Genomic DNA, 26,316 nt, shown 5'->3' with positions numbered 1-26,316 from the left:
CATCTCATGAATAGGGAAGAGGTGGGATGAGGTGCAGAAACAGTACTTGCATTATTTCAAGTGGTCTCTTTATTAAGGAAGGAGGTAAAAAGAACATAATCTGAGTGCAATAAAAATCTAGTTTCATATAAAACTAGTACTATACAAAATTCAGTTTATAATGATCACTGTCCATCAGCAGCTTACGATCAAATAAAAGACAGATCAAAGTATAAGAAAATTGTAGATGATAATATTTTCCTAATGACCTAGTCTCCCATCTTGGTTTAAATATGAGAAATTCTAGTAGATAGTAGGGATAGAGCTAAATAGCCAAAACATAAGGAAGTTAGAGAATGGGGACAAAGACTTAAAGATTTTTTAATATAAGCACGATTTCTCCTCAACCTTGTTCAGTTTTGAATGGATCAGCTTATTCAACGGAGCCAGAGAATGAAGGTTATTTTGAGGAACAACCAAACACTGTGGGCCCACTGGAAGTTCCAAAGGCGATTGTTCCTCTTTCTCCTTGAGGTTGACATCTAAATGCAAGAAAATTATAAGACGATTTCATACTGCACAGTCATCATGGTCTACAACTGGAACAGAAATATTTCACTTACAAAAGACCTGAAGATGATGGTGTACTTGCATAATGAAGTGGAAATCATTTGACTTTCCACGGCAAATCTGAAGACAATGGGCATGCATTTTGAGGAGTGAAAAGGACCATCTAGTGCTCCATGGCAAACAGGTTACCAAGCCATGCTCTAGAGTTATACTGTCCAAAGGGTAGCCACTAGACACATGTGGCTATCTAAATTTAATCAAAATTAAGTAGCACTACAAAAAAAAATAAAATAAAATAGCTTACTGGCACCAATTACACCAGTTAAGTGAAAAACTAAGATTTATTATAAGAGATATTACAGTAAAAAAGATGTTAAGTATAGAATCTAGGTTGGCATATAGGTGTTCACTTTACAATTGTCAAGAGTTTTGTTTTATCCTTTTCACGTTAGAAAAAAAAAATTGTTTAAATAACACGATAAGTTCAGTTATACGAGGCACACCTCAAGTAATCAGTAGCCTCGTTTGGCCAGTGGCTACCCTACTGGACTGCACATAGAACATTTCCATTATTGCAAAAAAGTTATTAGACAGCCCAACTCTAGAGCCTAGCTGCTCAGGAGTCCTGGCAAGCCTTCAGAAACTAATTATTCCACCCAAAAGTCAGTGCTAACTTGTTCCTAGGGCAAGTGGATTATAACTACTGAAACAGTATAACTTTTAAAGAGTGGAGGTTCACATGGAAGAATAAAAGGAAACAAAGGACATGGTTACTAAAAGTAACGAAAGAGGAAATCTATTAGAAAGAGGTTGAAAGGAACTGGGAAACTTAAGTGAGACCCGTGGTCAATAGGAGTTAAAATATTTCTGTCCATTCATACTTACATGTACGTTTATCTAAATGTTTAACAATTTATAAAGCTGAAAACTCATTTAGTTCCTCACCTCCCCTACACACCAAATACATTGTGAAATAAGGAACAAGGACATAATCAAAGATATGCCTAACATGGGGTAGACTTTACTTTTGTAACACTTTAGGACATCACTGCTTATAATTGAAAATATTTAAATGTGAATAATTCCTGAGGGGTTTGTGATAACTGTAAAAAAAACAAAACAAAACAAAACAAAACAGACCTTCTGTAAGCCCCCCAAAATTAAAACCAATCATGTATGAAGGAAATAAGGGAAGATCTACAATTGCCTTTCATGGATGGGAATATGGCTACATATTTCCACCTAAAGTATCTTCTGTCACAGGATATACCTACCAGAACAATTTCTTATTATCTCTAAAGTGAATTAAAGACATAGCCTCCTAGAGAAAACAAAAAACTACTCTGCAACCAGGATTTGGTATGTTTTATTAGAGCAAATTTTTAACAAAAGGTGGCTTTTATTTACAGAATTTAATATGTGTGGGGAATGTCCAACCCATGTGGACTCAAGTAAAGATAACCATTAAGCTGGCTAATGTATTTTCTTATTTTCAGTTTAGATACAAATTTTTTTTTGTTCGCTTCACATTCATAAAAACCCCAATATTGTAAATGACAAATAACCCCTCCCATCCCTTAATTAAATATACAAACAGCTTGAAAACATACAATTTAAATTGGTTTAATCTTGAAGTGTAATCCAATAAGACTGAAAACTAAACATTTCAAGTCTTGTACCAAATAGTAAAATACTCGAAGACCTTCAGGATCCCTAAAATTTAAAAAGGTAAAAGTTACTTTTTCTTCCTAGGATAAAACAATTCTTTAAATTCCTAAAACAAAACAAAATTAAAATCTTTTAACAATTAAGTTAACAATATTTAGGAGAAGGGAAGGATTTTGCCAACAACTACAGCATAAAATGAATATCTTTTCTATAAGAAAAAAATAGTTTCTTCATCAGTATTCATTTTAGTATTTAAAGATTCATCTCCTTATGAATGTCATAACCGCATCATAAAAATGTCTAATAAAGCAGAAAAAATAATACCGTAATGCCACCATTTCATAGAATAACTGTGAACATTTTGATGTTTCTCTATTTTATAATAACTAAAATCATTCCCTGTGCCCCTTTTTACATTGCTTTCCCCACAGCATTAAAAAAAAAATTCCCCAGTAATTTTTAATTAATTTAATAATTCTCTCCCTGTTAGACAACGGGGTTAATTTCCTATTATTAATAATACTTCAATGAGCATCTTCATGCATAATAAAGATTTTCCAATATTTAGGAGTAGTTCCATAGAAGAGATGCTCAGAAATGAAATTACTAGGCCAAAGGTGAATGAAAAATGTAAACGGTTTTTGATGCATATTACCAAACTGCTTTCCAAAAACCACTACCAATTTATAATCCCAGTAGGGTATCAATGCCACATCCTCACCAAATGTAGGAAAAGAAATTTCATAGTTTACAAGCATCCAGTTGGTCTCTGTGAACACAGACTTTTGTGTCCAATAGTCATTATGCATTCATTCCTTTCTCCTTTCCTCTCATAAATATTGAAAGCATCTATTATGTGCAGGGCACTATGCTAACTTTGTGGATACAGCAAGGTTCTCATGGAGCTTACTTAAAGCAGACAAATAGGTTATTACAATTTAGAGTGACAGAAAAAGGGAAGAGCACTATGGGACACTTTGAGGGGAATGGGCACAAATAAGTGGCTTGGATCAGACCAAGAAAATGGGATGTACTACAAAACCCTGGGGCGGAGGAGAGATCGATCTTGGGAAGACATTGGTAGTAAAGGATACTTAGGCTAGACTGGATTTTTTCCATCTTTTTCCCAAGTATTGAGCCCAAGGAGGAAAGTGAGATGACATGGACCTAATGAGGCTGATATAATCCAATAAGGACTTCTTTTCTTTGGATTTTCTGATACTATATCCACATTTTTATACAAAATAGCTAATACAATTTGGGCATTATTATATACAGCTGTTGGATTAAAATTTTTTGGACAATCGATGAAATACTCTGCTAACTTCTACTGACAGACAAGATAGTAAGCCTTTAATGACATACAAATCAGAATTACATCTGCATAATAAACTGATAGGAGGCCACTGAAATTATCTTGGCTAACAAACTGACTATACTATAGTTCTAAAATGAGCCTCTCTAATAATGACAACTTGGCCAAAATGCTTTAACATACTTACTTTGACTGATTTACGTCAATAAGAGAACCTATTTTTGATGTGGTAAATGATATGTGCTCATCTCCAATTACAATTTCAAGCTCCTAAAAAAAAAATAGCAGAAAAATGTAGTTAATATATAAATCTATCCCAGAGATATCTGTATTCTTGCTACAAACGGATCCCAATTTTAGTTGCAAGTTTTCTAGCAGTCAACGGGGGGTGGCGTGGTGGGGGGAAAGAAACTTGGTGTATTAGATATAAACTATATCCTTAAAATAAAAACTGCTCACGAGTACTACCCCCAAATTTAGGACCAACAAAGAAGTGCTTTCCAGAGACATAAAGAAGACACTATGAAACAAAATGACAAAGAAATATTTCTTACAATGTCAGTAAAAACTGAAGACGTCACTTTGAAGCACATGTTAGAAAAATGATAGGAGTATAAGACCATTTTTAATATGACAAATACATATTTTTTCTTTCTGGAAGATTCTACAAATAAAATGTATAATATTAATAACCACCACCACCAGTTTAGCACCTACTGTATGTCAGGCTCTAGTGCTAGGGACTTTATACTCTGTAATCTTGAAAATACCCTTATTAACCTATTTTACAAATGTGTAATTCAAAACTCACAAAGCAGAGGAAAACACTTGTTGATATTTATAACCCTAATGAGGATGGTACTTATATTTGATCCCAAGACTGTAAGACTTCAAAACTAATACTCCACAAAATAACTAAAATTAAGAACTAGTTTAAAAAAAAAAAAAAAACCATACTGTAGATGTTCCTAGTGTGCTGTCATTACTGTATAGCTTTTTCCCTATACTGTTTATCTGCAGGCCTAAAACCAATAATTAAGAAGCTGTATCTGTAATGAATTTTCAAGTTAACAGACACTGTTGAAGACAATCCTAGCTATTTAACCAGAGGCCTAATTATGCAGTTTATGACACACACCAAATGGAGAATTAGCTAAGATGCTCTAACAGCCATAAAACCTTTGACCTGATACAAAAGACAATTTCTGAAGCATGCCTACTCCTCCCCACTAACCAAAACCCATGAACACATCCTTAAGCAAGTAGATAAAATACTAGGCTCTCCCTGAGTCTAAATGATATAAAAGGTTAGCTGCTGTGGTTTGCTTTTTAGTACATCTGTATATCTGCATAAAACAAACTGAGGCCTAAATTTGCTTTTTAAAAGTGATACCATGATTAAAGTAAATACTGTTAACTATTACCTTTGCTCTTCTAAACAATGTTTCTTTAAACAGAAGAGTTAAGTTACTCCTACAGAGTGTCAGCATGTGTTAGATCTCTCCACATTTTCTTCTACTCAAAGAAGGTGATATAAAGTACAATCCTCAGGGATACACAAAAGTGAAATTAAATGTTTCTTCCTTCCAGGGGTTGTATCTCATTTCTCCAAGAGCTGAAAAGACCCAATTCAGAAACCAAAATTTCTTTTTACAGAGTGAAATTAGGCCTTCAGAGTTCTTCAGAAGCCTTTTGAGAAACATCAAGTATTCTGAAGGAATATGAGAGGCAAATGCAATCATAAGTTTTAACAAAGAAACCACCAATCAAGTCTCTCTCTGGGGTATAGGGATGCAAATAAGAATTTTAAAAGTTATGATTTGGCAAAAGTAAATTTTACATAGTCATATTCTTAATAAAAGTGATTAACACACAACAGAAATTATTCATAACACTGCACTGTGAAAGCATCCTAATGTTGGCTAGGGTGACTACAGAGAAAGATATCTAAATTTAGAGCTATGCACTGACTCCTTCACTACTAGGAGGTAGCACAGAAAAACGGAACTAAAAGACAAAATTAAAGAGAATTTACCAGGTGTCTATTAAATGGAAAGCCAAAGAATCAACTTAGACTCATTCAAAATAAATAAGGGGAATCATAATAGTATTATCAATTTTTAATATTTATGCACTTAAAGAATCACTAAATACAAACCTGTCGGCCAACCCTATCAGGGGGAGGCCACAAAGCATCATCTTCTTTTGTAATTTCACTGTCATCAATAATTCTCTTCAGTTCTTCCATTACACTCTTGTGCACATAAGCCTAAAAATTAATCATAATAAAATTGGATAATGTCCACCTATGTCACCCCTCAACTCAGAAAGAAATAAGAGTTACAAACTCTGAATATTCAAATAGAGGAATATAGAAAAATTTAATTGATTCCAAAAGTAGAGAATGAGAGAGAATCATTTATCCTTGTTATATTACTTTTCTTCATCTCTTGCCCTTTCCTCTCACATTTATTTTTCCCTCTTCTCATCATTACCCGTCTTTGAAACACTGTATTCTGCCTTTGTAACATTAAGATCCAAATACCCCCAAGTGGTTAGATCACAAGATCTATAAGGTGAACAGTAATAAATGCAAGTACACTGAAGCAGGAGAATTGCTTGAGCCTGGGAGGCAGAGGATGCAGTGAGCTGAGATCACGCCACTGCACTGCAGCTTGGGCAACAGAGCGAGACTCTGTCTCAAAAAATAAAAATAAAAATAAAAATAAATAAATAAATGCAAGTGTAGTTCACAACAAGGTTAGTTCTCTGAACCTTCTCATTCCTATGGATGCAACCATTGTATCTAATTTAAATGGCAACTCTTTCAATCTGTAAATTGCCTTCTTCTTTACAATATAGCCTTAGATGTACTTTTGTAAATTCAACATAGACTTGAAGAAAATGGGCTAAATGCAAAAAAAAAAAAAAGACATTCGAATAGAACTTACCTCTTTTCTGATCATGACATCATTTTTGTAATTGCTGTTGTTGGCATATCTAAGCTTTCCTGTGGGAAATGGAAAAAAATCAATTTACAATAGCAAAAACTGCTAAAAAAAATTAATGACATCATATACAATTTTAAAGGTAAAGACCATTTTATACTACTTTTATTATTTCCTCCCTCCTTGTGTAAAATCATTGTTAGACATGTAGACAATAAATATTTGCTGGTTAAGTTTGCTGAAGTTGAAGATAGCCAAATATTTAAATAGTCTATGCCTACAACATATAGATATAGGGTCATTTTTACGGCCTATTTTCTTAAGCTACATCATGAACTAGAAAGAGAATCTGCACTAACATTCAAGTTTGTTATATGTATGTATTGGTGTTAAGTGCATTACACAGAGAATTTAATCTAATCTGTAAAACAATCCTAAAAATCAGGTTTTATTCTCTCACCTATTCATAAGAGAGAAAACAAAGTTAAGTAACTTAAACATGGGAGATTCAGACCTAGATCTACTTTCTTTTAATACTCAGGCTTTCTCCACTACAAAAAAATGTTCCTTTTTTTCCTTCAAATGTATGCATACAATTATATTGTAGACATTTTAGAATTATGACTAAGAAGGATACAAACGATGCTTCTGGATCGAAGTTGATGAGTTTGTTAGCTAGTTTATATTTAATTTTAATCCATCATGATTTGTGTATTATCTGATGTATGCTTCCCCTTATGGCTAGTCAGTTGCCCAGACACAGCTATAATGTGCAGCAGTTACTCTAAAATGATAGAAATGCCAGTCTTTGATGGCTTGGCACCAGGCGTAGTGGCTCACGCCTGTAATCCCAGCACTTCGGGAGGCCGAGACAGGTGGACTACCTGAGGTTAGCAGTTCGAGACCAGTCTGGCCAACATGGAGAAACCCCATCTCTACTAAAAATACGAAAAAGTAGCCGGGCATGGTGGCACATGCCTCCAATCCCAGCTTCTCGGGAGGCTGAGGCAGGAGAACCGCTTCAATCCAGGAGGCAGAGGTTGCAGTGAGCTGAGATCGCACCACTGCACTGCAGCCTGGGTGACAGAGCAACACTCTGTCTCAAAAAAAAGAAAGAAAGAAAAGAAAGAAAAAAAGAAAAGAAAAAGAAAAAGAAAGAGAAAGAAAGAAAGAAAGAAAGAAAGAAAGAAAGAAAGAAAGAAAGAAAGAAAGAAGGAAAGAAAGAAAAAGAAAGAAAGAAAGAAAGAGAAAGAAAGAGGAAGGAAGGAAGGAAGGAAGGAAGGAAGGAAGGAAGGAAGGAAGGAAGGAAGGAAGGAAGGAAGGCAGGCAGGCAGGCAGGCAGGCAGGTCTTCGGGAGACTCAATATTACCAATAGAAGAAGTATGTGTAACAGTGCAGTGGCAGATACATTGATTAGAACCACTGTTCTAGCATAAAACTTCCCTGATAATATTCAGGTGCTTAATTTATGTGACCTGCTAAAAGTAATAGAGACAAGCTTGACGGTGTTCACAGGCAGAGGAACTGAAAATAATACTACATAAAGAATAGATGAATTCAGGTAAATTTAGCTGAATTTATGGGGAGAGTAAGGTCGAATACAGTGATTAAGGTTTCTAAATAATTGCAGGGCTGGCACGGTGGCTCATGCGTGTAATCCCAGGACTTCGGGCGGCTGAGGCTGGTGAATCTCTTGACCTTAGGGGTTTGAGGACAGCCTGGGCAACATGCGGAAACCCATCTCTACAACAACAACAACAACAACAAAGGAGATGGGCGAGGTGGCACTGGCCTGTATTTCCAGCACCTCGGGAGGCTGAGGTGAAGGATCACTTGAGCTTGGGAGGCGGAGGTTGCAGTGAGCTGAGATCGTGCCACTGCACTCAGATCTGAGTGACAGAGTGAGACTCTGTTTCAAAGTAATAATTGCAGGACTGTAGTTCACGTGAGTTCTGCCTGAAATGCTTGATACTCTTCTCCTTTCCTAATATACGTTTCTCCTCTAATTTTTTATTCTTGCTCTCACAGAACATTGTCCAAAGCCTGCTTATTAATATACCTACTGCTTTATAGTTAAATGTCTGTGTCCCCACCAAGACAAATCTCTTTGAGTTAAATTTGTCTTACTCATTAGTGTACCTTCAAATTTTGTATTTGCTTGTTGCCCAGCAAAAAACGTGCATTTAAAAAAAACCAAAACATATATATCCAAATGAACTTTCTTGTTGCAGGTAGGCAGGACCAATGTAACATTCTCTAATAGCGCTGTCAGAAAACAAATTGTTGCACGCTACTGGGGTAGCAGTTTCACCTCGTCCTCTGCTCTCACTGCTCTGGAAGTCTGTTTTTTTCTCTCAAAGGCCAAGTCTCTCATTTCGAGACTCATCTCAAGAGTGTCTTCCTCTAGGAAGATTTTCCTGACTCCCTCCTGTGGAACTTTACATCTCCCCTCTTTTTTGGTACTCTTCATGCGTCCTGTGGTGAACAATTATACGTAGACACCTAAAACATATTATTATTCTCATTTGTTAACACGTCGGGCTCCTCCCCTTCAAAGAACACACACAGCCTGAATGAAGAAAAGGTACTGGTCACCACAAGATTTTATTCATCCATTGGACCACCCGCTGATGGGGGTGTTTTCAAAAAAGTGCTAGCATTTTTAATCCAGGTCAACAATCTACAGAGTCCCTTCTGGTGCAGTTACAGAATTCTGATTACTGTAAGTTCGACTTTTCAGTTTGCGACAGGATTAGCTTTAATTTATTGCAATTAGTTCTCTTTCATTTATAAAACCAACTTAGGCCTCCTCTATTCTTAAGCTCCTATTTCCTTCGAGGGAAGCAGTGGCCTCCGCCCCCTGTACCCTCCACACCACCCGGCCTCCCCTCGCCTCCTCCACGGCCTCTCGGTCTCGCTCCCCTTTCCCAGCACCGCGTGCCGTGGGCCTCTTCTCACCGTCCGGCCGAAATTCGAACTCCAGAAACTCGTGCCCAAACTTGCCCTTGTGCCCTACGTAGTAGCGCAGGTAGAAATCGCTAGCCATAGCCATTTTTGTCCCCGAGAAGCCCGCCGAAAACCCAGCCAACGTGTCCCCCGGCGCCTTGTAGTCACGTCATCGCGCGGAATAAGTGCGTCACCACAGGCGCTTCTCTTCCGCCTGCCGTGCAGTCCTGGACTAAAGCATGAAAGCCGAGTCTCGCGTGAGAGGCCAGTTGGTGCTGAAGGGAGAGTCGCATGCCGTGACTTTCTCTTTACTAGGATTGGAGGCACATTATTTTCAAAATAAAGATTACATTATATTAGCAAATATTAGAAATGTGAGCATATGATAGTATTTTTTATCGACTTAGAGCTAAATTAGGTTTGCAAGTGGCTTTTACTTTTCTGGTCTCCCAGTCCTCGGGGCGTTTGTGAGGTGGGTGTGGCTCTATTCCCCCTTTAACTGGGAGCTAAATAAAGATAAAGCTTAGAATAGAGATGGCAGACCGGGAATATAAACCATTTTTCTTACTTGATTTCTAACAGGGTGCTTTCCCCTTTGAATAACGATTGGTAGTTGCCCCGGACCTATAAGCCTATAATAATAGAGACAAAGTCAAAGGAATCCATCACAGCAAAGAACTTAAGAGATCTCATTTGATCTCTCAAGAATTCTGTGAGCTTGGCAATGTAGATTGCTGTATATGCCTTAGGCTGAAGAACAAACAGGCTTAGAGATAGTCACTAGCCCGAGGTTAGGTAGCTGTAAGTGTTGGGATTGAATCCCAGGTCTTCTCACCACCACTTTCTACTAAAAATCACTGACGGTGATTTCAGTGGGACAAAACTGGCTTAAAGTCTTAAAACACACACCCCCTACGCCTGAAAAACCCTGACTGTCACCGTGCTGTTTTTTAACAGCAGAACTTCTATGGTTCTTAATTCATTCAGTAAGGGTTAACTTTTAGTAGCCTGTGGAGTTTTGGCAATTTGACTTAAGATACAACAATGGTTTAGCCCATTACTGTTTCTCGCCAGATATAATTAAATTGGAGGAATGAAAGAATGCTCCATTGTGGCATAGTTTTTAAGGTAAGGGAAAGACTTTTACACAAAGTCTGCTTTTTAAATATTATTGATCACCCTTTTGTTATCAACACAGAGAGTAATCCTCTCTGCTGGTTGACAACCTTCAGTGATTTTTGTAGAAAGTGGTGGTGAGAAGACCTGGGATTCAATCCCAACACTTACAGCTACCTAACCTCGGGCAAGTGACTCTCTAAGCCTGTTTATTCATCAGCCTAAGGCATATACAGCAATCTACATTGCCAAGCTCACAGAATTCTTGAGAGATCAAATGAGATATGTAAAATAAGCTTTAAATTTTATAAAACGTTAGTTTTAACAAACATTTCCTATGTGACAGTTTGAAACTAGAAATAAAAAGGCATTTGCACTGGTAGTCTAGAAAAGAAAGCAAACTTGTAAGGCAAATATCGGCACAATGGAGCAATTGCTATAATTAAGAATATATGTGCCATTCTGGCCAACATGGTGAAACCCCGTCTCTACTATAAATACCAAAAACTTAGCTGGGCGTGGTGGCGTGTGCCTGTAGTCCCAGTTGCACGGGAGGCTGAGGCAGGAGAATCGCTTGAACCTGGGAGGCAGAGGTTGCAGTGAGCTGAGATGATCCCACCGCACTCCAGCCTGGGCAACAAGAGCGAAACTTCGTCTCAAAAAAAAAAAAAAAAAAAAAAAAAAAAGGAAAGGAAAAGGAAAAGAAAAAGGAGGAGGAGGGAGGGGGAAGGGGAGGAGGAAGAAGATGATACGTGGCCGGGCACAGTGGCTCATGCCTGTAATCCCAGCACTTTGGGAGGCCAAAGGGGGCAAATCACCCGAGGTCAGGAGTTCAAGACCAGCCTAGCCAACATAGCAAAACCCTGTCTTTACTAAAAATACAAAAATTAGCCGGTCTGGTGGCACGCGCCTGTATTCCCAGCTACTCATGAGGCTGAGGCAGGAGAATCGCTTGAACCCGGGAGGCGGAGATCGCGCCATTGCACTCCAGCCTGGGTGAGGAAAGCAAAACTTCGTCTATATATATATATACATATATATATATATATATACACACACACACACACACATACACACACACATTTATATATAAATATATATTTTATATATAAATGTGTGTGTTTGTGTGTGTAAAACATGCTGGTAGTACAGCAGAGGAATCAAGAGCATTCTATTGCAGAGTAGGTAAATTTGTAAAAAGAGTATTGGAGAAGGACTATCAACGGAAGTATTTGAATTGGACCTTGAGAAGTAAGTTCTGTTTATGTTCAGTGGGATGAAAAAGCATTCCAGGCAGAAAATGACCTGAGCAAAGACAGTGGGTGAAATGCATATTTTGGGAACACCACGAAATTCGGTATAGCTAGAGCATAAGGTTTAAGTAGAATGACTAAAAAGGCAAATTGAGCCACTTTTCCTTGAATCCATGTTAGTACTTATATAACTATTAGTATAGAAAAATGAATCAATCCCTACAATAGGCCACCGTTTTGGAAAGTACGTAAGAAACAGCAAGCACCATGTTTTATCACTAGGGTGACTAGCCATTCCAGTTTGACCAGGACTGTGGAGTTTACTGGGACATGGGACTTTCCATACCTGGAAACACCTAGGAAAACTGAGATGGGTTGGTCACCACACTTATCACGAGAATAATTCACAGAAATTTGAGCACTGTATTCCATAGTATCTCTGGAAATATCAGCTGTAATCCATTTTGTTGAATTATATGGAAAGCCTCATTCAATATTAGATTCCCTAATGTCTCTCCTTCAGGTTTTTGGCACATGTGGCAGTGTTCATCTTCATGTTTACCTAAATGGAACTATGGTTACCAGAATGTGTAACTATGTAAGTAGAGGTTATGGAATGCACAAAGTATTAACGTCTTTGTTAAGTGGGCCAGTTACTGTCTTGATCTCCAAAAATGACATAGGGGTTCAAGACTATAACCCTGTTTGTAAGATAAAATATGAAACCATGTTTACTTAACTCTTCATATTTTAAACCAAAATTTGAACCTTTTGTATGGAAGCAAGAATTACAAGGTGATAAAGCATTTGCGTTTTGTGGTGTTCTCGGATGGTACACAACAGTGATGTGGTAAAGTTCTTTTGTATGGCTGCTGAGCACTTGAAATGTGACTAGTGTGACTTCGAACTGAATTCTTCATTTTGATTAATTTAGATGAAAATTTATATAAACATATGTGGCTAGAAGCTACTGTATTGGTCAGCACAGTTAGAATCTTTTCATATACTTTTAGTTGGGCTAGAAATAGCAAAAAAAAAAAAAAATTGTGAACATTTTTCAAATCGGTTGTTGTAGGCTCCAAATTAGGACATACTTACTGATATCAACACAGTTTACTTGTGAAAATAAATGTTTGAGCTGCTTAATTGAAGCCAAAATACTGTTTTCACCTTTGCTAATACAGTGGTAAATTTCAAAGCACAAAGTGAAGAAGGTAAGAAATAAACATTTTATTTCCAACTGAAATTAAGGCTTAATGATTAAATCATTCTGACTTCCAATTTTCAGAAATATGTTCCATCTTTATCGTGATAAGCACTAGATATTATAGTCTCATATTTTAAATTTATGAATAATTTTTGATTCATTTGATTTTGTATTTACAGAACAAAAGATATCAGGGCTATTTCATCCAGTTATTAATAAATGGATCAGAGTAGTAAGTCAAGAATAAGTGCATAATGTGGTTTAAATTTTTTAAAATACTCAGAATGAGGTAGTCTATTTTTAATTCATCCATCCACCTTGCTCTTCTCTTTTCCATAACAGACTTCCCTGTGGACTTTAGCCTTATCTGTCTTTTTACCACTCAGTGGTATTAACTTTTTAAATAAGAGAATCACTATCATGCAGAAACACCTAACTTTCCACACCATTCTTTACCACATACGTTCATATATGGAGAGCGCTTGGAGCTACTTCTAGATTATCATGACATGATATATTTAATTCGATTATTCAACCTAAAATTTTTTTCCAGCATTTAACCATATTGTATGCTTCAAACGCATAGCATAATATCTAACTCTTTTGCCCAAAATGGATAAACATAGTCTGCTAAATTAAGGATAACAGGATATCTTCCAGTCTTCCACTGTATTTGCTACTTGTTTATTTCAATGAGCGTGTCAAAGCAAAATTTTAAAAAAATTATTGCAACAAAATTAAGATTAAGAAAACTGCATTAACTTACTTTTTTGTTTTAAAATGCTAAAAAACCCACTGCTATTATTTAATTTTAATAACAGAATACCTAAATCTGGCATGAAAAACATAGTGTTCTCCATGAGCATAATTTGAGAACTACTGGTTCAGACTATTCTATTTTAAATGACGTTGCCAAGTGTCCCTTAGAGACTGTATCTAGGTGGGTGTTTGCTTTATTCCTAAGTGTTGGAACTTTTTTTAACAATAAAGCATAGATTAGAAAAACAAGACTGGAAGAGAAGGCAATCAAACCAATACAAAAAAATCTATCTAGAGTCAACCTGATTAAACGATAAATATTTTGATTCTTTTTTTCATTCATTAGCTTGGAAACACCCAGGTTGGCTGAAAGGTCAAAGATGCCAGAAATATCATCCTCCTTCTGGAAGAAGTCTGGCCAAATGAGAGAAAGAACCAGTTTTCTTAGAGTAAAAATTACTGTATCCAGTTTTCCAGGCAGAAAAACAAATACAATTGGGGGTAAAAAATTTAAATATCAATTGTCTGCTTCCTTCCCTCCTACTGAAACAAATAAGACAGTACAACAAAGCAACCTTCCATTTCACTGTGTTCCACTTTCCCTTAGCTCACTGTGCTGCAACCCATATGCTTTCTTGCAGTTCCTTGCCTCAGAATTTTCACACACACGTGTCCTCCTCCTCGGACACTCTTCTCATTCGGCCTGGGTTACTTACCCATCCCTAAGGTCTCAGTTTATAGCCCATTTCTGCTCAGGGAAGTGTTCCTTTTAAACTCCCTTCTACTACCCTATGCTTTTCCTTGATAGCACTTAACACTTTGCACTTAACAGATACCCACATAAATAAATGTATAATGTGTCTCACCTTCTAGACTGTAATCAAAAGCTTCCTATTTCTTTTATCCTACACCTAGCCAAGTGTCTGGCACGGCAAGCCTTAACACTCAATATTTTTAAGTGATCAGATAAATAAGTAAATATTTGTAATTTTGACTTAAATGGACAGCCGAGAGGCAACAATGGGATTCCAAAGGACTTTGTAATTTTGTGTGAAGCCACTCTTCCACCCTTCTCCCTACTGCAATTTGCTACCCATTTAAATCCTGACTAGTCATTGTGGAATTCTCAGAGCGGCAAGAATCATTATTCCTTTAGCTAACTCATTAGGATTCCATCAGGATTCCCTCTTCTACAACATTTTTAGCTGCCAGTCATCTTTCTTACGGCAGTCTTAGATGTCCCTTTCAGGGTACCCGAGTGTTTTTTAAAATTGCAGACCATCATGTTCAACAGAATTGCCCTCATGATGATGTTTTCAATATTTTGAAATAGTATGAGTCCACTATCATCATCCAAAAGCATGCAAAAATGATGACTTCATCATTGCACATGTATAATATCACTATTTGTGCCGTATCATCTTTAGGCACATCCTGCCTCGCAGTATTACCGACTGAGTTTCTCTTCTTGGCCATAGTAGATTTTAAATGAAAAATATATGAAAGGTTCTGGGTTAGGAAAGGCAAAAGAAAAGGAGAAACACATTTATTGAGCACATATGTGCCAGATAGTGTACAAATACATACTCAGTACATACCAGTCCTCAGAACAACCTTGTGAGACAGGTATTATCCACATTTACACATAAAGAGTCCCTTTTCTGACATTGTACGTTATCTCTTGAATTTTTCTATTGACATTAACTTTCATTTATTTACGTTTATCCTCCGTATGATATTTTTAGCGGTTATAAACCAGAAAAACATATTTCCATTTAATAAATATTAATTTAATAAAATAAGTTTCACAGTATATCAATGGATGATTGAAAATTAGAAGCTGCTATCCTTCCATATCAGATTACATTCTTTTCTAGCCCTTGTTAAAGACTGAGCTACAAGGCCTTCTTGCTTAGTTTCTACATTTCCTATTTATTGTGCACACACACACAGACACACACATACACACACACAGCATTCTTATCACTGTTCTAACATTGACTCTCTAGGCTTAGTCTCCTTAGTCTAATTGGAACTAGGAAGCTAGCTTAATGAACAATACATGTTGAATGCTCTTAATCATGAAATGACTCCTCCATCTTCTAATTAAACGTAGTAACAGAGTTTACCTGTTTCAGAATCAGATAAAAGGGGACCATCTTTCTTTTTTCTATACCTAAGGTGAAACTCAGAGGTTTCTCCATTATAGTTCTCTTCCAACCCTACATGGAGGGCTCAGGACTGAAGAACTTTGTGTCCTACCACCTTTTCTTGAAGGAGGTGTTGGTCCACATCTGTAATCCTGAGCAAGAAGAACCTTAAATTTTCTTTCCCTTCAACTCTTTTATTGGATTTCTAACTCCTTCATTTCATTCCAAATTTTCTGGACGTTGTAATCATCTGGAGAAAAATGTGGTTCCAGAGGAAACTAGCCTAGGATGGGAGGGATGAGCTTATTTGTGTCATGCCCCAACAAATACTGTAGAGTTCTAAAACTTCCTTTGCACACGTCTACCACTTCTACCCAGGATTTCTAGGACTGGAACAGCAGAAGTGAGACTGACAGTATGTCTTAGCTCAGGGTGTGCAGAGTCTCATCCAGCATCATTTAGATTTCCCGAGAAATGTGCAAAGGAAGATCAAGAATCCATGTCCCATTTCTTCCTTTGTGTCCCCTGGAAAGACCATTCTCTGTTCTTAGAGGAATTGATTCCAAGAACATATAATCATGCATGAATGTTTGTTGCCCGGGACTCTTCAAAGCATGCTATAGTTGTAGAAGAGGCTCTCCACTCTGATGCCGGCCACAGCTGCATACAGTTCAGGTACCACCAACTCTGGTACTTGTAACACAGCCTTGTCATCTGCAGTTTTAATGGCAACTTCTAGGCGCAAGCGCAGCTCTCTAGGTGAGGGGCGGCCAGCCTCACGCCAGCACCAGCAGGACTTCATAATCCCGTACCTGAGAGGGAAACAAGAGAAGCTGACTTCCTTGACAAGGCAAATGTATGGGGAGCATGTCTCCTCTCCTCACAAACCTTAACAAACAACTCTGCAATTCTTTAATTGTCTTCTGTTTGCCCTGCTACTCATATTCTTCCCAGAGAGTGATATTCCTTCTCAACCTTTTTATATCAAGTCTCTTAATAGCACTTTCTCAACACGTGCTCTTGTACGATAGGAATAACTTAACATTTTCCAAACTAGGGTATGACAGGACAGTTTTATCACTAGACGTTGTTTGCTGTACATTGTAAGCAACGTGCAGTAAAGTAACAGGGCTGGGTAGAACTGAACACATATCGTTTTTACTCTGATATGAGATAGAGTTTTTAATCATTATATACTGCTGCATGCTTTAGGTTGATTTTCATGTTTCATATATCTCCTCATCAAGATGTTACATTCTTTAATGTTTGTGCCTCGAAGCTGCTGCTAGAACTGCAGATGACAAGGCTGTGTTACAAGTACCAGAGGTTGTGGTACCAGGTCAGGTATTTTGTCGGTTAGGCGTCTCTCCCAGTATCAAGACCAGCCTTTTACACATAGAAATGTTTGTCATCAATTTCTTTCTATTGTCCCTAGCTCCATCACTATACTGTGTGCCTGTGTGTGTGTGTATACTCATATATAGTTAAGATATTTAAATTTAATCTGCTTGATGCAGTAATTGTTTATCATAATGAAAACCAAGTGCTGTAGATTTACCCATTCAATGATGAAAAACTTATAAAATAGCAACAATTCTAATAAAAACATGAATATATTCTCTGCTGCCTTCTTATACACAATTTAACCTCTTCTTACATTCTGTAGCAGTTCCTTTTTGAACTTCATTGGTAATAACAGTCTGTGTAATTTTACGTTTCCATTTCCTGCCTCTACGTTGGTTCACTAACTGTCCCTATCTGCTGATAACACTGGATCCTCCTCCTGCCTTTCTAATTTCTGCTTATCCCCCCTTCCTCTGGTTGGCTTCTGCCACACTGAGAGCTGGAAAAACAGGGAGACAGTCATTTAAAAGTTAAATACTAAATAAGAACTGGTATACTCTGAATGGGTAACTCTAGTGCAATGGGTTTTATGACAGCTGTCTGAACTGTGGCTGGCAGAAGACTGACATGTAGACTAAACACAACTGTACTTGCATTGGGTTTAGTTTACTTGCTACCTATTTTAGAAGCTTCCCGTGGAACTAAACTATAATAAAATTAGATTCCTAGTGTAGTTCTCAGTGTGTGGTGGGGGTATGTGTGTGTATGTGGGTGAGTATGCGTGACTGTGGATGTATATGTATATATAACATATATGCATATATAATATATGAGATAGGTGTATTTCGCTTCGTGGGTTTGGTTAAAAGCTGTACATTGGTACATACAGACAGGCAAGGATCATCTGAGCACTTTGAAAAGGGCGTGATTGATAGAGAGCAAAACAACATTTGGCATGAAAGAAGAGCAGATCTTTAAAACCCACTTACATGGTACGTGTGCAGCTACTGGGTCTCTTCATGATTTTCCTTTTTTGGAGATGCTGTAGGATGCTGGCAGGAGGGACTTCGGGATACGGTGGTGCCCCTGTCGTTATGAAAATAATGAGAACTGTAGGGTCCTCTAAAATACGAACTGTAACTAACACTATTCTTCATCCATTTGGATTGGTTGCTTGCAAAAGATATAGCCGTAGGAAAAATACTACATACGATTCAGTTGCTCCCTGGTGATCAAATCTGGATATAACGTAGTGAATTGGGGGGAAAGGTGTTTTGGAGAAAAAAACCTGATAAGTTAGGAGAAACCTGAATCTCTAAGAAAGTAATCAAATAAGACAAAGTAAGACATAACACCTGCCCTCCACTCTCTGCACATGGGAAGGTGTGCAGTTTCTCAATCAAATGAATTAGTAAGCCTGAAGTAAACATTTTTATGTTTATCCAAGACCACTCTGGGAATTATCCTTGGAATTTGAAAACATCCCGTGGATTTGGTAATATTTTGGGGAAAATAAAGATGAAGAGAGAAAAAGAAAGGTACAAAAGGACAGGGAAGAAGGGAGTGGGGCAAGCAGAAAATAATCAATTTATATGACCATCACGGGAATCAGGCTTAGATAACATGTCGTCCATTACAAGCTTCAACACTGTACTGAACCCTTTCTGAAAGCATACATCACCTACTCCTTAAATAAACATGCTTGCATATTTGCATACAGGTACACACTATTTTGGGGCTCATCCTTACCTAGAGTCACCATCTCATAGAGCAGGATCCCAAAAGACCAGCTGTAAAAGAAACAAAGCCATCTACTTAATTGCTATTTCTGTTTTTCTAAAGAGAGCTCATTTAAGTGTCAGAGGCCTTCAGTAAGAGCCCCATAAAAAAGGCAGATGAAGGAGAATCAAAGATGAGTGTCTGAAAAGCAAAATAACTGCCATTAGAAAGCATTTCTGCTCAATTTCCGTAGATTCGAATCTCTTTTAGGATTGAAGCTATATCTCTATTTACTCTCCTGTATTTTAAATTAATAGATGATTATTATTTGCATATAACCACACAAACACATTTACCTCAATTACAAAAGCACATTTACCTAAAAATATTCCCTCTTGTCTCTTTCTTCCTTTCCATCCCTCTCTGCTGAAATTCTAGCCTTTAATCTTAGAGCAAATCTAATCTTTATTCTTAGAGCAAATCCAACAAGTTTTATCATTTAGTCACTATTTTCTCAGTAGATTTAATTCCCCAAACCTAGGAAAAATATTAACAGAGCAAGCTTTATATATAGTTGAAATTGTTATTTGCCTAAGCAATATGACTTGAGAGGTGTATAGTTCACTATTCTATAATATCATTATTAAATGATTAATATTTTACAGTTAAGTTTATTACCCCCAGATGTCTACTGAAAAGCACATGTCAGTGAAGCAGCAATGGAAATCTCATAACTGACTCATCCTATTAACGGATATTCTAAATTTCCTCTGCTGCTCATGGCATTCATGGCTAGCAGGATATTCTACATTACATCTATTCACTTCTCCAAGCAATTGAGTTATATGGCTACCAAAAGTCAATTGTGATTCTTTATGATCCTGTTAATGTCAATTTTACATGGAATTGCAATTATATGTAGTTATATAATCAATTATTTTATATACTGATTGCATGCAAAACAGTGTTATCTTCCCTCAAACTAAGTTGAATGTTTTGAAAATTATTTATAAAAATAAACTGCTGAAAAAGTGTTGTCAAATCGTGTGAGGGAGACAACTGTAGAAAACTGGGAAAAGTAACATCAAAAGTCTGCAAACAATTTCATAATTATTTTCAAGTTTCTCATGCTACCTAAAATCATTCTGAACTGGAACTCAAAAATAAATCATTCTTATTTAGACTAAAAGATACTATTTACACTAAAAGAACAACATACAACTTCATTTGGGAGACTCATCCTCATAAAAAGAAGACTTGGCCCTCCTTGAAAAAAACAGATAATGTACATTTTAAGTTTTATGTTAAAATAAGTGATTGAAGGTATGTATGTTTCTTTTTATTTTAACAATGTATGGTTTAACTGGCATTTTGGTTATGTGGACCTACCTCCTTCAGATAAAAGAGACTTTACTAGATTAAGTCCTAGGATATTGATGTGAATAATCTTTTCACTTTTTTTTTTTCTAATTAAGGCTGCTAATCTAATACAGAAGAAGTACTTGAGGCTGGGCATGGTTGCTCATGCCTATAATCCCAGCACTTTGGGAGGCTGAGGTGAGAGGATCACTTGAGCCCGGAAGTTCTAGACCAGCCTGGGCAACATGGTGAACCTTGTCTCAAAAAAAAAAAAAAAAGAAAGAAAGAAAAAAAAAAAAAGCCAAGCGGGGTGGTGCATGCCTATAGTCCTAGCTTCTAGGGAGGCTGAGGTTGGAGGATCACTTGAGCCTGGGAGGTGGAGGCTGCAGTGAGCTGTGATCATGCCACTGCACTTCAGCCTGGGCAACACAGTAAGATCCTGCCTTAGAAAAGAAAGAAAGGAAAAGAAAAGGTTGAAAAAGTACCAAAAAGGACTGCAGACAGATGACAAACATGAACTCTGTCACAGAACATTTCTGCTTGAGAGTATGCCTGATTTCTAAGTAGAGATTATATTTGTAGAAATAATTGGCAACAGATCAAATCATATTGAGGGAGAACACCCAAGTCATGAAGAAAGTAAACTCAGAGTCCAGGAATAAACCGTACACATCTGCTCTGATGCCAGCAGGTTTCAGGAGAAGCCGTTCTGGGGCAAGCCACTTGAGAGGTATGGTTTGAGTAGAGGAGATGGCCCCTCGGGTGTAAACTTCATAAGCCAGGCCCAATCCACAGAGCTTAGCAGTGAGATCACTTTGGATCAGGATATTCCTGGCTGCCACATCCCCATGGAACAAATGCTTATCCTGCAGGAATTCCTGTCAAGATAAAATCAAATATGATCAGCTGTCTGAGATCACAGCTTGGGTCACAGACAAGGAGAGACAGTCCTAGGAATCTTCAAAAACACAAGGACATTTTCTACTCTGAACAAGTCTCACTAATAATGATACGTCACTCCCAAAGCATGCTAATGAATCGCACGTTTCTGGATTGTGTTTAGGAATACCAACTTGAGCAAATAATTCAAATGACATTAATACTGGATTTTGAAAATATAATCACCTCTGTGCCAAACACTGACCCCTGCTTGATTTTCCTTTCCCGTGAGAAAGGACCCAGCTAGACACTGGAGAAGGGAGTAGATTCCAAGTTTCTTCCTTTTTTCTTTTTTTTTTTTTTTGAGACAGAGTCTAGTTCTGTTGCCCAGGCTGGAGTGCAGTGGCGGGATCTCAGCTCATGGCAAGCTTCGCCTCCTGGGTTCACGTCATTCTCCTGCCTCAGCCTCCTGAGTAGCTGGGATTTCAGGCGCCTGCTACAAGCCCAGCTATTTTTTTGCATTTTTAGTAGAGACGGGGTTTCACTGTGTTAGCCAGGATGGCCTTAATCTCTTGACCTCGTGATCCGCCCACCTTGGCCTCCCAAAGTGCTGAGATTACGGGTGTGAGCCACTGCACCCGGCCTGATTCCAAGTTTCTAGCAGTAGTCCCCAAAACAATGTAATACATACCAAAATTGAGTATCATAATGAAAAATTTACATACATATCTCACTTTTTACCCTAAAATAACTGCATGAGTTGAATTCAGAAATTCTCTTTTAGATAAATTGAAATTTTACAAATGGCCACAGAGTTATTAAGTGGTACTGACCAGAACCAGGTATTATAATTCATAGGATATACTATATAAACTCTACTAAAAATTCTCAAGCCAGTCTGCATATTGGAATTGCCTGAGAGCTTTTTAAACATAAGATTTTCACCCCAGATTTACTAAACCAAAATGTAAGAAGAAAGACCTGGTAACCTACATTTTTAAGAAGTATCAAATTCTAGTACAGCCAACAGAGCATCGGAGAGCTATGGCACCCTATGATAATTGATTTTTGGAGTCATTTCTGATGGCATCAAACTATTCAAGACATAAGGAGAAGCTGCAAAACTATACATGACTGAAGACCTGGAGATTGAGGGCTGTAATTACTAAACAAGGATGGTATAGAAAATTAAAACGTAAAGGTGATAATTTCCAATCACTGATGATAAAGAAAACTAGCAGTTTTCTGTGTCTGGTGAAGCTTTAAAATAAGAAATTACACTGCCGTGATAAGAATTAAAGAATGTAACTGACTTTGAGGTTGTTAAAAGTAAGAAAACAATAGTATGATATTGCCTTGTAACAGGTAGCACAGGGTCCTGATGAATGCACCAGTTTGACCAATTCATCCCTGTATGGCACCTCTGCAATTGTGGTTCTGAATACAGGGTAGGCTCTATCCTGACACTCTTTATCAAGGGAACATACCAACGAGGCCTTCCAAGCACCATAGACAATATTCCCGTATATGATGTGTACTCTCCCTGGTCCCATAGGAGCTTCACCCATAACTATTACTCTTTACCCACCTTAATCCTTTTTTTCTAACCTTTTCCTGATTCCACTTAGATCCCTATATTCCACACCTCAAGGTGACAAGATATATCAAATACTTAAAACAGCAGCTTCACAGAGCCCTGATTTTCCATAGCAAATGTTAATTTTAAACACAACTATTTAAATAATTTCATAGAAATAGACATAGAAAGTTCCTGGGTAATTCTGGTAAAGGTAAATTTTTTATCTTAAACCCCGAGTTCTTTGTCTTCTCTCTTTAAGTTGTTTTAAAATAAAGGAATTATCCAACTGTTGCTCTTTTCATTCATCCTTTTCCACTTGTTCCTTAATCATTTTGTAATTACATGTACTCCCTGTCACATTCAGTATCAAAGCAAGTCTCTAACCAAACATGTTTTGAACTAGTTTTTCTTGTTTTTCAGGTATAAAATTGCATACTTCCTTCTGGTTCTGTCGCCTTTCACCCATTCAGTTTCTCTTTCTGTATCTTTTCCCTACTTGCTTCCCTATCCATCTCTTTTAATTCTATTATTAGTACATACGGGGATGTAAAAGTATCAAGTAAATGGGCGTATACCTCTTGGCCCTGGCTGTTGAATTTTAGGACTGAAAAATCTTTAAAATCCTTCCTGTTCCTTGTATAAACCCTAAGTTGACTACTTTCTTCCTGAAATTACCAATAGTGTAGTAAATTATCTAGATAAATCCCTAAAGAAGGGACTAAAAACAATTTATCCATGCTAGAGTTTCTGCCCCCTAACTTCTATCTAATTTTCTTTAAAACATATACACCACTTGAGAATATTAGTATGAGAAATATGGCATAAAAAACAAGGTTAACAAGGAAATGTCACACCATCAGTTGTCATTTTGCATCGTCTTACCAGCGCCAAAAGGACCTGCTTTCCAATGTGATATACTTGTTTTTCTGTGAGATCATAGAGAAGACCATCCATGGTCATCACATCCTAGAGACAGGGGGAAAAAAGCCATTATATCAAAATGGCACTAACAGATTTGGAAAAGAAATAAAGTTGGGCAGAGATACTCTGAAATGCAGTTACCAAAGCTAAGAAAAATATAAGGACTAATGTTCAAAGTGAGGCTGATGTGGGAGATTTTCAGATAGGCAGAGAAATAAAATGATCAACTGGACTGGAAAAACAATGACAGACATAGATGAATAGCAGGTAAGTAAGGCAAGTATAAATAAGACTATCCACTGAATAAAACAGCAGTTTTTCTGGGGCTCTGTGTGAGTGTGCGTGTGTATGCACATGTGAGCATACATGTGTTCATGATTAATTTAGCACATTAACTGAATGCATCTTTATTGAATGCCTGAAATGTCCCTTATTCCATGTTAGGAACTTGGAATACAAGCATGAGTAAAATAGCATGGCTGCTGCCTTCTGGAGCTTGTTGTGTGACAGGCACATGTGAATCAGAATCAAATAATCACACATAAATCAATGGTTACATATCTGTAAGTGCCATAAAGGAAATGTACAAAGTGCTAAGACAGCATATGATCGTGGGCAGAAGAGAGTTGATTGAGTTGGAGGGACAGGGAAATTGTTTGATGAGATCTGAAGGATGAGTGGAAATTAACTATGAAAAGAAGAGAAGAGAGAAGTTTGGTGGAACAAGAAAAACATATAAAGATAATCTGAAATAGAGCTGCGCGGTATTTTTGAAAAATGGAAAGAAGCTAGTGCAGTTAGAGGACAAAACAAATTTTAGATGAGTGACCTCTTTGAAAAGTTTAAAATGCCTAAATACTTGCAATTGTCCTATTGACAACACTGGATGGAAGACAATAACAGGGTCCCTTTCTCATACACATTCAGTTGTACAATAATCAGCATATGAGGGAGGTTCAAAGAATGTTGAACTTGCTCACTAGCAAGTGAGAAACTAGGGAAACAGGTAACACTTCTCAAAGAGGAATACAGAACAGGAGAAATTGCAAGGAAAAGGACATCCATTTGAGGCTAAAAATGTCTGAACATTTTAATTTTAAAAAACATGAGTTTGAGATACAAAAGTTTTACAAGCTAAATTTCTCCCTGAGTTTGCCCCACCATACTATGGTAATGTTACAGAATGGAAAACACACTTAATAACCACAACAAAATTACAATCATTATCAAAAATACTCATGTTGTTACATAATTATCTTTAAAACAGCTACCATTTTGAGTGCTTACTCTGTACCAACCACTGCGGTTTTCACATACGTAATTTCTTGTATTTTTTATAATAATTATTACTCCCATTTTACAGATTCAGAAAACTCAGTATCAGAAAGGTGACTTGCTCAAAGTCACATAACTAGTAGGAGGTGAAGCCTAAAGTCCATGCTCTAAACTTGTACTGTCCACTCTGTGCTCATTAGCCACATGTGGCTATTTAAACTTCTATTACTTAAAGTTAAATAAAATTTAAAATTTAGTTTCTCCATCACATCAGCCACATTTCAAGTGTCTAGAAGGCATCTGTGATTAGCGGCTTATCACATTGGATGGAGCAGTTATAGAACATTTCTATAATTACAAAAAGTTCTATTATTCTGTCATGCTATTATAATGTCTCTGCATTTTGTCATTTGTCACACTAATTGACATGTGAAAAGCTAATCAACAAGGTCAAGCCTTAACCTCCTAATACCTCTGCCCTACTGCTCACCCGCCGACAGGTCCAGAGAAAGTTGAGCAGGTCCCCGTGGGCCACATCCTCCAACACCATATAGAGTGGCAGCTGTTCAGTGCAGCAGCCTTCCAGCTGCACTAGGTTCTTGTGTTTTCCCAGGTATTGATGGAATTGGATTCGCCCTAAGAAATCTTGTACCTCATGGAGCCCAGCTGGTTCTGTAGAGGATGAAAGAGCCAGGCAGTGAGCAGTCAGCGCATCCTCAATGAGTGGGAGGCAGGGAGCAGGAGGCAACTTAAGACGGTAATTCTCAAGGCCCCACATGGGAGTGAATGTAGGCAAAAATAAATACAAAGGGGACCAATTAGAAGAAGATGATGCTTAATATCACTGATCTTTTATCAAAGGTAACACAGAATCATAATTATTAGAACTGGATAGGCTTTCATCTGCCTAAACAGAGAGATAGTCTGTTTGCATTAAACAGTTATCGCTGTTTAGTCCTTTGGATTCATACCCTTGCTTGTCTTATCTTTGTTCTATGTATCCACCATTACTGGCCCATATCATGAAGAAGAGAGAGAGAGAGAAAGAAATATAATATAAGCTGGGTTCAATGGCTCACGCCTGTAATCCCAGCACTTTGGGAGGCCGAGGCTGGTGGCTGAGGTCAGGAGTTCGAGACTGGCCTGGCCAATATGGTGAAATCCCATTGTTAGTAGACTAACAATACAAAAATTAGTTGGCCATGGTAGCACATGCCTGTAATCCCAGCTACTTGGAAGGCTGAGGCAGGAGAATCACTTAAACCTGGGAGGCGGAGGTTGCAGTGAGCCCAGATTGCACCATTGCACTCCAGCCTGGGTGACAAGAGC

At 37.5% G+C, this 26,316-nt stretch overlaps 2 protein-coding genes across 8 annotated transcripts in view; both read right to left on the bottom strand.

The window, feature by feature from the left end:
- Positions 1-1,899: 1,899 nt before the first annotated feature.
- On the bottom strand, positions 1,900-9,582 carry MAGOHB (mago homolog B, exon junction complex subunit). The gene is made up of 5 exons (NM_001265616.1): positions 9,439-9,582; positions 6,484-6,542; positions 5,691-5,801; positions 3,720-3,802; positions 1,900-2,262 (listed from the first exon to the last, which is right to left on the bottom strand). Exons 1-5 carry the CDS (start codon positions 9,530-9,532, stop codon positions 2,163-2,165), a joined length of 447 nt encoding a protein of 148 aa, NP_001252545.1. The 5' UTR covers positions 9,533-9,582; the 3' UTR covers positions 1,900-2,162.
- Positions 9,583-15,275: 5,693 nt separating this feature from the next.
- The window catches only part of STYK1 (serine/threonine/tyrosine kinase 1), a 56,813-nt gene continuing 45,772 nt past the window's right edge, over positions 15,276-26,316 (bottom strand). For 6 of the 7 annotated variants that reach the window (XM_015151003.3, XM_015151005.3, XM_015151004.3 and 3 more), the window contains 6 exons: positions 25,478-25,659; positions 23,674-23,757; positions 21,003-21,211; positions 19,005-19,045; positions 18,245-18,341; positions 15,276-16,723 (listed from right to left, as the gene is read on the bottom strand). In XM_015151003.3, coding sequence (XP_015006489.2) covers positions 16,519-16,723; positions 18,245-18,341; positions 19,005-19,045; positions 21,003-21,211; positions 23,674-23,757; positions 25,478-25,659 — 818 coding nt within the window. In that variant the 3' untranslated portion in view covers positions 15,276-16,518. 7 annotated transcript variants of the gene reach the window in all.

The sequence above is a fragment of the Macaca mulatta genome, chromosome 11 (genome assembly GCF_049350105.2).
Source record: "Macaca mulatta isolate MMU2019108-1 chromosome 11, T2T-MMU8v2.0, whole genome shotgun sequence".
NCBI lineage: Eukaryota > Metazoa > Chordata > Mammalia > Primates > Cercopithecidae > Macaca > Macaca mulatta.
The sequence above is the reverse complement of the archived record's forward strand: the minus strand, read 5'-3'. Positions and strand labels throughout refer to the sequence as shown.

Excerpts from the sequence above, each read along its gene's own strand:
- MAGOHB (NM_001265616.1), bottom strand. The coding sequence starts at position 9,532 with ATGGCTATGGCTAGCGATTTCTACCTGCGCTACTACGTAGGGCACAAG. Across the intron at positions 5,802-6,483 it reads ATGTCATGATCAGAAAAGAG|GCTTATGTGCACAAGAGTGT; the intron begins GTAAGTTCTATT and ends ATTAATTTTTAG. Across the intron at positions 2,263-3,719 it reads ATTGACGTAAATCAGTCAAA|GGATCCTGAAGGTCTTCGAG; the intron begins GTAAGTATGTTA and ends TTTAAATTTTAG.